The 10000-nt window shown below is 43.5% G+C and overlaps 1 protein-coding gene across 2 annotated transcripts in view; it reads left to right on the forward strand.

Moving 5' to 3' along the window:
* Positions 1 to 10000, forward strand: part of gsk3ba (glycogen synthase kinase 3 beta, genome duplicate a) — a 25312-nt gene that overhangs the window by 13597 nt on the left and 1715 nt on the right. The window contains exons 3-10 of one of the 2 annotated variants that reach the window (XM_068704890.1): positions 735 to 818; positions 5350 to 5460; positions 6735 to 6865; positions 7525 to 7631; positions 7852 to 7949; positions 8093 to 8200; positions 9041 to 9227; positions 9450 to 9548. In XM_068704890.1, the coding sequence (XP_068560991.1) occupies positions 735 to 818; positions 5350 to 5460; positions 6735 to 6865; positions 7525 to 7631; positions 7852 to 7949; positions 8093 to 8200; positions 9041 to 9227; positions 9450 to 9548 (925 nt within the window). The remainder of the gene's footprint in view (positions 1 to 734; positions 819 to 5349; positions 5461 to 6734; positions 6866 to 7524; positions 7632 to 7851; positions 7950 to 8092; positions 8201 to 9040; positions 9228 to 9449; positions 9549 to 10000) is intronic. The other variant, XM_068704892.1, reaches the window with a different exon arrangement.

The following is a 10000-nucleotide window of genomic DNA, read 5'->3' on the forward strand; positions in this document are numbered from 1 at the left end:
CTGAACTATAATGAAGCCGTTATAGCTTTATGTAATGCTTGAATTCCTGCCCTCCCTTGATAATGTTGAAGTCCATATGCACAACCATTTTCTGCATGGACACACTGTATATGAATGCAGATGGCTTCAGTGCTTACATCTTGTTCCAGTGGCTCCGTGAGGGCCTGTAACTCGTCACACTACAGGCCCCAAGGCAACTGTGACTTCAACATATTTATTTCTCACATCTTTTTCTCAGACGTGTCCTGCTTTCGAGGGGCTTTTTTCTCTTTAATTGTTTCCTTTGATGAGAACAGGAAACATGCCACACAATACATAATTGTGTCATCACGTTTCCACCCCATGGGATTTATTTCAACCGTGAAGGGATGAATGTCAATTTTTTTCTCTTATTTATCAGCTATATTTTACTGCTACCACATCCAATTTTCTTAAATCTTGATTCCTGATAAGGTGGCACATTGAGCTTGTGACAGTGACGGGACTGACAACGAGGTGACTGTTTAAGAAATGCTTGTTGGTATATGTGTTCCATGATAGTGACGTGTAACTAACTGGCATGTAATGTCTAACTTCAGGTAAATTACAGTTTGAACTCTCCCTATGCTGTTGGTCCAATAGAACGTGTTCAGGGTCTCCAAAAGGTCCGCAGACGCTCTTCTTGAACCATGAGCCTGAATCTTGCATGTAATATGAAAACTGTAACGTGTCATTCCTGTTTTTATTTTGTGCAGAACCGCGAGCTGCAGATCATGAGGAAGTTGGACCACTGCAACATAGTCCGCTTGCGCTACTTCTTCTACTCCAGTGGAGACAAGGTCAGTCGGCTGAGTGTGTCTGAGGTTTGTCTCTGGACTGCATTATTAATTATGTTTAATACCGCTCTGCAATGTAAGCGTCAATAAATAGAATATTTTGTTGAAGTACAAATTTCTTTCATTTTCAATAGCACCATAAGCTTTCTCCCATGTTCAAGACCTATAGTGTCATGACTATAAATAATCACAATAATAAGTAACTCTAGCATTTATGTCATAGCTGTTCAGACTTTTTATTCCTGGGAATTTTCTGCCTCTTTTAAACTTAAATTTTTTTTTTTTTTTAATTTTGCTGTGTTGGCTTTTGAACTCTCTTCCTGTCAGCTGCACCATTTTTATGTCGTCGTCCTCCTGGCCTCGATAGGGAAGTCCCTCTCTCTGCCTCTCTCTGTCGGCCATTGGAGGTCTCCTGGCGACTACGAGGCTGGACTATGTCATGTCAACCAGCTGAAAAACAGGCAGAGGTCCATGTGTCAAATATAGACACGAACCTGGCAGACGAGCTGTTGGGACTATACCCATGACTCTGCAGTTAGGAATTCTTCCATGTTGCACACCTACCGAAGCCAAGGAAAGCTGTGGGGGATTATAGAAGGGAGGTGATGATGTGGGTGGGTGGGAGGAGAGACGACTGAGTGATGGTAAGGGAGCATCTATTTGCCAGAGGGTGTCGGTTTATTATAGACCCCCCCCCCATCCATGCTCTTAAGCGCCGCCCAGTCCCCACCCCTCGCCTCATGCCATGTGGTCACTGACCTCTGGGAATCTCAGCTAATTTCTTGGTATACTGACAGCTGTGACTTGTCAAAGAAATGACCCTACAGCTTTCCCAACATGACTTTCGCAATCACAGGAATTGTTATTTTGATAATCCACAACTATCATCTATCTCTTTTATTACTTTCACCTTTACACCTTTTTAAATCCCCCCCTCCTCCCGTCTGTCCTCCTTCCATGTATCCATTTCTTCTCCCTCCTCCTGTTCCCCCTCACACATCGCTCCAGGCTAATTATGGAGACTGGCACTGTGTTGTTGGTATGGGGATTTACCACCCATAGAGCCTTGGACTTAGAAAAGAGAGGTTGGAGGGGGTGGGGCTGAAGTAGGCGAAAGGTAAATCACCTGGATAGGGGAGCTTGACGAATGGATGGAGAGTTACAGATGAATGACAGAAGGTGACGCAGAGATAAGATGTGGTCCAGTCTGTGTGGGTGCTGCTGGTGTCCTTATGGGAGGGTTCATGCTGGGTGCAGCTGTGAGCCAGTCTATGACCTGCATGTGCACAGGTAGTCTTATGTAACTGCTGGCATGTGGCGTGCTGGAGACACACGGTGTGCTTTTGCTTTTACCCTTTAACCACTTGTATAATACTGTTCAAACAGAAGGCCACAGGTCCAAACAGCGTAGGCAGGTAGGCAAACAGCGGACTGACTTCAAAATATGCCATCGCAAAGATAGTGCGTGTAAAACGTTAAGCTGACAGAGGTGCCCTTTGTTGTAGTTTTCAAAATCCCATCTGTGTACACACACACACACACACACACACACACACACACACACACACACACACACACACACACACACACACGAAAAGGCACTATTGCTTTGAATAACTTCACTTGATTCTCTGACTAAATACTTGCATACATATTAGCATTCAGCAAATATGCAACAATATAATTAATAGCTCTATAAAATAGATTTTCGACATAAGGTCACAGGATTGGGTAAATATGCCAACAATGTTGCTGATTTCCATAAATATTAATCAAAGTACGGTATGTGAAATAAATTGACACGTGGGGCTTCTGGGGCCCTTGTAGATTTGGGCTCTGAGGCAGTTGTACACTTTGTGTGGTTGGTAATCTAACCGCGAGCTGAGGGATGAACTGCCTGAGCTATTTTCTGTGCTTTTCTGTGCTTGTCAGCTTGGAGCCAAACTGTCACGTCTTTGTATTTCCAGGTTTGATCCCCAGAGCTCTCATCTTTAGGCTGGATAGACAACCAGGCGATGCCCCAAGGCCCCAAAACCTAAGGGTTCACCAGATTCACTGTGTGGCGATTACTTTGTGCTAATTTAGGGCCCTGCCTCAAAATGTGTGTTAAAACCTAGTTTCAAATCTTTTCGGTTTACATTATTTATTGCATACTTCTAAATATACGTATATAAAGAGCCCCACATTTAAAATGCTGAATAATTCCATAATAATTCCATAATAGTTGTACTGGTCGGTTCTGAGGCTTCAGGCAACAATGTGTAGTCTGCCTGTTGCACCTACCATGATGGTCACCTGAAGATGACTGGTCCTCACACAGTGCACAGAGTGGAGGGGGAGAAATGCTTGGGTTGGCCCACGGCTTAGTTTTTGACCTGGGGTGCCGTAGCAGGTCAATGTGACCCTCGTCATCTCAATGTTGCTCTCTAGTTGCTTCTGGGTAATCAGCCAGGTCTGCTGTGTAGTCAGGTGATTTATGTTTTATCCATCACATTCTGAGCACATGATTAGGAAGCCCACATGCTAGTATAAGCTACACTTGTGGAAACTGACACATAAACTGTATATTACCACACAGGTTCCATCTATCCCCTTCTCTTACACAACATAGCATCATGGTGATCGTTATGATGTATAGCTGAGACTGTTGTTCAGGTGCAAGCAGTTTTTCTCAGCAAATTAGAGGCTGAATTATTTAGCCGGGAGTGAACAAGGAGCCAATCAAATCCCCCCCACCCCCACCCCCGACTAACCATTTGGGAACAAGCCAAGGAAGTGGCTTTGTAGTGAGGCAGGAAGTGAGTCATCGCTGTTGCTAGGCTAAATATAGCTTTGATGGTGCTAGCAGGAGGCGGAGGCCTTCTAGTCGTCACAAATGTTATCAATGGCAGTTTTCTAGTGGGCGCGCACACACACACACACACACACACACACACACACACACACACACACACACACACACACACACACACACACACACACACACACACGTCATCGAGAGAGAGGGGGAGGGGGTGATGCCTGTGACAGAAGAGTGAGGAAGCAAAGCTAACCATGTCTGAGAGCTGTTTGGGAAACGCTGCTCATCATCACTGATGTCTCCTTTAGCCTGTCTCCTCGTCCTCCTGACCCGGTATTTCATTCAGTCACCATATGTGTGCGTCTAATTGTCTGAGCGGGAGCGGGAGCGGGAGAGAGCAGTCGGTACAAAGCAGGGCATTGAGCTGACAGAAGTGTACCACACAGTCTGTCTGGGAGCTCTTCACAGGACCAGCTCGTTCATCGCGCTTTGCAGCCAGCTCTGTCCACCAACAGTGCTAAAAGACCAAAATAGGAGGGAGAGAATTCATTAATTAATTCAAGTTGGAAGCCTTGTTGTATTACCTCAAGGCAGTGTGTTTAACACTGGTCAACAGTGCAGGTCACTCCTCCGCTGGTGATATAAAACATATGAACGCTCCTGGCTACAGTGTGGTGATTCAAAACGGTGTGAACAAATGTTTTTTTTAATCCAACGCTGAAAAAGGAACCGTTAACATTCGAAAACTGCATTGCTCAGCTGTTTTCGGAAGTTACTGAGCATGCTTTAAATAACGTAACTGTTTTTGTGAGTAATCAGTAGAAACCAAGAGACTCTGAGCCGAGTGTCACAGGCAGAACAGCGAGGTCAGAAAGAATTGAGAGAACCATTGTTGTGTTTTGGTATGTAAATGGAGTCATAATGCCAGACTTATCTGTGAAGGAAACGTATAAAGGCACTTATTCTGGTGATTAAATCAGCCCAAATAGTCTATTGTCCATCGATTCAGCCATTTTAAGGCTCAACTGTTCCCCCTAACAAACCACCAGTGACAGAGAGGCTGGCTGTGAATGCATGAATTCATTTCCGTACGAGCTATGAGTGTGACTTGACTTTTAGGTCTCAAACAATGGACTCACAAGAAACACCACATGACTCGTTGCTTCTTCTCGAAGGAGAAAGGAAGTGTTAGAATATTTGGGTGGAGAAGCTTCTGATGCAGCATCCTTTCAGGGTCAGTGTGCTCCAGAGTATAACGTGCACGACCCCGCCCTCCATCACAGGCCTCCTCCGACCAGGAAATGAGGAAATGATGTCATTGTCTGCGGCCACTGTTGGAGCACAGGCCGTTATGACGCACCGGTTGTGTGTTTCCTGCCCTCGGGGAGACGAGTCCTACACAATGGATCCCCAGTTTGACTGTGAAAAGTAATCGGCTACATCAGCTCACAAACAGCTTTTTTCAGCAGACGTATCATAACGGCCGACACAGAGGGAAGAGATGAAGAAAAAATTCTACAAAATAAATGAACATACTATGTGGCAGCTGACGTGGATGTGCGCATTTATAGGTCATGAAGGCCATTTCTTTTATTTCTTTTTGCTTTGTTTGTAGTCATACTCAATGTAAAGGTAACTGTTTTGCTTGACATTGCAAACTATGATAGATTATTTTTGTTAAATATATTTTATACTAAGCTCCCGTGTGTGCATGTTTTTGCTCCTCTCCAACAGAAAGATGAAGTCTACCTGAATTTGGTTCTGGATTACGTTCCTGAGACGGTCTACAGAGTGGCCAGACACTACAGCCGAGCCAAGCAGACTCTGCCCATGGTTTATGTCAAGGTGTGTGTGTGTGTGTGTGTGTGTGTGTGTGTGTGTGTGTGTGTGTGTGTGTGTGTGTGTGTGTGTGTGTGTGTGTGTGTGTGTGTGTGTGTGTGTGTGTGTGTGTGTGTGTGTGTGTGTGTGTGTGCGCGCGCGCTTAACCACCGTGACAGTAAGTGGTGTGACAAAACCTGGGAAAGACTGTATTAAATCAAACTCCGTGTTCAATATCTTATAGCATCATTACTGTCTCAGTAGAGTACAGTATATTATATCCAAAGAATGTAATAAACCAAAGGGTGTCTTCTCTGCTCCGTTGTTAGTGAAAAATATGTGATGAAACTTTCATTTACTTTATTAAGACCTGAACCGTAGGCATCCATAAACCCACTACACATCCCTAATATGTTTTTTTTTCTAAATTAAAATCTGCCCTACACCCTCAAATCTACTGAAGTTCCACTGAGACGTGCTGTCAGCTTTTATTTGCTAAACAAGCTAAATGTACTATTCTGAGTGAGAATTCCAGTTCAGCACCTCCTAACTAAATGACTTCTGAGTGATCTGTGATTAAACGTTTCTCACTGACACTATTTACCTCTCTGACACAAAGATTTGATGTGCGAATAATTGGCAAAGGCACAAAAGTCACTCCACATTGGCTGTTTCTTCAGTCTGAATCATTTTCAGTGAAATAATAATAAAAAAAAACACTTACAGTTTATTACTTCCACGAAGCGGAGGAAGCACTCAGTTACCTTTTTTAACTACACGCACCAATATGAATATTAATCAGTGCAGGAGATGTGGGATGAGAAGAGCTTGAGCACGTACAGTATTGGTTCACCGTATTACTGCAAAGAAGCATTATTTTTCACCTCACAAGGAAACAATGTAATGTTTTCGATATTCAGAATAGGTGAATCGTATAAAGACGTCACCTGCTTTTGTTCTAGATGTTGTGTTGGTTTAAAAGAGGTAATTGAGAGCTATGTTTCGCATAGAGGACATAAGAATCTTTTTTGTATACATACTGTATGTCGCCAAAATCACAAGTTTTTGATTGAATATGAGGAGCGAAAGAAGGCCTTGCAGTTGCAGACATGTTTTGTTTTATCTCTACAAGGCTTTGTTAACGAGGGTCAGGAGTTTAAAGAGGCAGTGCGAGACGCTGCCGTTTAAACATGATAAAATGTTACGTACTTGACCGGGCTGAAATTGATTCTTGAGTGATTGTTTCCAGACTTTAGCCCTGTTATGAAAACTGAGCTTGCCATGTGTGTTTCTGTGCGTAGTTGTACATGTACCAGCTGTTCAGGAGCCTGGCCTACATCCATTCTTTTGGGATCTGTCATCGGGACATCAAGCCCCAGAATCTGCTGCTGGATCCAGAGACCGCTGTGCTTAAGCTCTGCGACTTCGGCAGGTGAGACTCGGTAACTCAGTAAATGTTATGAGTCAACAGTGGTCAGATTTCTTTTTCCTGTAGTTTAAAGAAATAGTTTGACATTCTGAGAAATGCCCTTATTCACTTTCTTGTAGAGAATATGAAGCTGCAGCAAGTTAGCTTAGCTTATCTTAAAGACTGGAAAATGGTTAAAAACCTAACCTGGCTCTGTCTGAAGGTAACAAAATCAAATCTGTATAGGTTCTGATCGGTGCATTTATTTACCTGTGGATAGAGCCAAGCTAGCTGTTTCCAGTCTTGATGCTAAGCTAACCATCTGATGGCCGTTGCTTCATATGTAGCATACAGATATTAAAAGCGGTATCAGTCTCCTCATCTAACTCTCAGTAAGAAAGAGAAAATGTCAAACTACTAATTTTAAAGAAATGAGTCTTCTGCTGAGCTAAATGATTGCTGTCAAGTGTTCACTGAAGAGTTTGAATGTGGCAAAATGCTCCTTCACAATTTAAGCAATCGACTGAAAATGTCACCCAGGGAAGTTCATAATAAACAAGTAGGCAGCATTTTTTATTTTAATCAGAAACTCACTTACCTTTCTGTGTAAATCCTAATCACAAGGCTTTTCTTTAGGTTCAATGATGATGGTGATGATTATGTGCTTTTGATTCTTTGTGCAGTGCGAAGCAGCTGGTCCGTGGGGAGCCCAATGTGTCCTACATCTGCTCTCGCTACTATCGAGCCCCTGAGCTCATCTTTGGTGCCACTGACTACACGTCCAGCATAGGTAGGCTGACTCCAGCTTTCACAGTCAACACTTTAACCATAATTGATATTGTATATTACTCATGATTTTATTTTATTGTAAAGATAAACACATACTGACGAAGAGAATAGAATGTTATCAGATGATCTGTATTATTTGGATCGAGGTCATCTCTGCCCTTCTTGTGCTCGTATCTGACATCTTTCTTTCCTGTCGTGATCTGTCTTTTCCTTTTTTTTAGATGTGTGGTCAGCCGGCTGTGTTCTGGCAGAACTGTTGCTAGGACAACCAATCTTCCCTGGTGACAGTGGGGTGGATCAATTGGTTGAAATCATCAAGGTAATGACTAGTGGTGACCCACAGGGTGTAGAAGTCTTCATATACGATACTAAAAGTTTATTTTGATGTGGTGATGTTGAGGAATTCAAGTTATAGGCATAATGCTCTTGTTCCTGTTCTTGTCTGCTGTTTTTTTTCTCCAGGTTCTCGGGACCCCAACCCGAGAACAAATTCGTGAGATGAACCCCAACTACACCGAGTTCAAATTCCCCCAGATTAAGGCACATCCTTGGACTAAGGTGAGTCAACAGGTACAGGAGCCCTTTTACTTCTCTTAAGATCCACCGCTGCTTCATCTCTTGTCTCCATGCTTGTGTTACCAACATACCCGCATGTCGCTCCGCAGGCATCCACCTTCATCACATCCACCCAACATAAGACCTAAACAGCCCTGAGCTTTGTAGCCCCCCTGACGAATGACTGACTGATAAAACACAGGCTCAAGACTCAGTCAGTTGTCATAAAACTCTTTTTAGTATTAGGATTTCACAGCCGAAACGCTACAGTTCTTTGAAATCAAGCTAAGAAATGTTTCTTCCTTAGTTCTTGACAAGTTGTCCTTACTCTGCTCTGCTTTATCTGTCAGTTTATTAAAGACAGGTTGGCCTGTCGACATCAGATACATTCGTTCTCCACTTCGTGCTTGCATCTTGGTTTATGACAAGTCATGGGGAAAATAAAACGGGTGGGAAATGGTAAAGAGAGGCTTTCCCTCAGCAGTCCCACCCACAGATCTTTTATTGGATAGCAGAGTCAGCCAATAAGCAGGCAGCATGTCTTCCCGTTGCCCTCTCAGGGGCCCTGCAGTGGTCGCCCTCTGCAACTGCGTTCAGTCAGTACTGCTGTTCACTGCTGCAGCTATCAAAGCCAACCCTTCATTGATTTGATTTTACCCCAAAAAGCAAATAATTACATTTGACTGACTCATAAAACACACTTGAGATATTCTTTTTTTCATTTTCAAGTTCATTTTGTGTGCGTGTGTGTGTATGTTAGCAGCGTTGGAATATCTTCTTTGATTTGCCAACACTTGAGAATAGACTTCATGTGGTCCCTACTGACATCTGTATTTGTGTCTAACTGTCGTTCAGGTGTTCCGGCCGCGTACACCTCCGGAGGCCATCGCCCTGTGCTCTCGCCTGCTGGAGTACACGCCCACGGCCCGCCTCACCCCTCTAGAGGCCTGCGCGCACTCCTTCTTTGACGAGCTGCGCGACCCCAACGTCAAACTGCCCAACGGGCGAGAGAAGCCCTCCCTCTTCAATTTCACCACCCAGGGTGTGCACACCAAAAATATATATATTCAGTTTATTAGTGTAGAGGACTGAAGTAAACCAGCAAATATTAACATTTTGAACTAAAACTGAAGCTGTTGCATGAATATTTTGAAAAGAAAGTCAAAATGGTTGCTGATGAATTTTGATCAACTAATCGTTTAATGGACTAAATGTTTCTGCTCTAAATCAGTCAACATGTACACGTTTGCTGTTTCTCTTTCAGAGTTATCCAGTAATCCCTCTTTGGCCTCCATACTCCTCCCTGCCCACGCCCGCAACCAGGCCGCTGCCTCTACCCCAACCAACACCTCTGCCACCACAGGTTTGACCCACGCTTCCTTCAACAGGCCCTTTTTTAATGCTGCTTGAAGGCTCTATTTATCTGTTAGAATGACTAGTTGTGACTTCTATTGCTGCTAACTTGAAAAAAAAAAAGAGTGTTAAGCTCCAGTGATTCTTTCATTTGAACTTGTGTTAAAGGTTGTGTGTAAAAAGCACTGTGGGCGTTTAACGCTGCTATGCAAGTTGCTTTGACCAGAGAGTTGACTGCTTACCTTTTCTACAACATTGCAAAATATATCCTTTCACACATTTATACCTGAGACTGCCCAAATCAACCAGTAACTGTTGGTCACTGAGCAGCTCCAGTGGGGTGTAAAAGATCTTGCTGATGAGCTTGGACTCATAGTAACTGAGGAAGGTGATGAGCATTACTTATTCACTTTCCCTGCTTATATTTTCCCAGTCAACTTATGTGGGTGCTGTAAAGGCCCA

The sequence above is a fragment of the Cebidichthys violaceus genome, unplaced genomic scaffold, assembly GCF_023349555.1.
Source record: "Cebidichthys violaceus isolate CVI_PGR_0920_01 unplaced genomic scaffold, fCebVio1.0.p SCAF_11, whole genome shotgun sequence".
In the NCBI taxonomy this organism is placed as follows: domain Eukaryota; kingdom Metazoa; phylum Chordata; class Actinopteri; order Perciformes; family Stichaeidae; genus Cebidichthys; species Cebidichthys violaceus.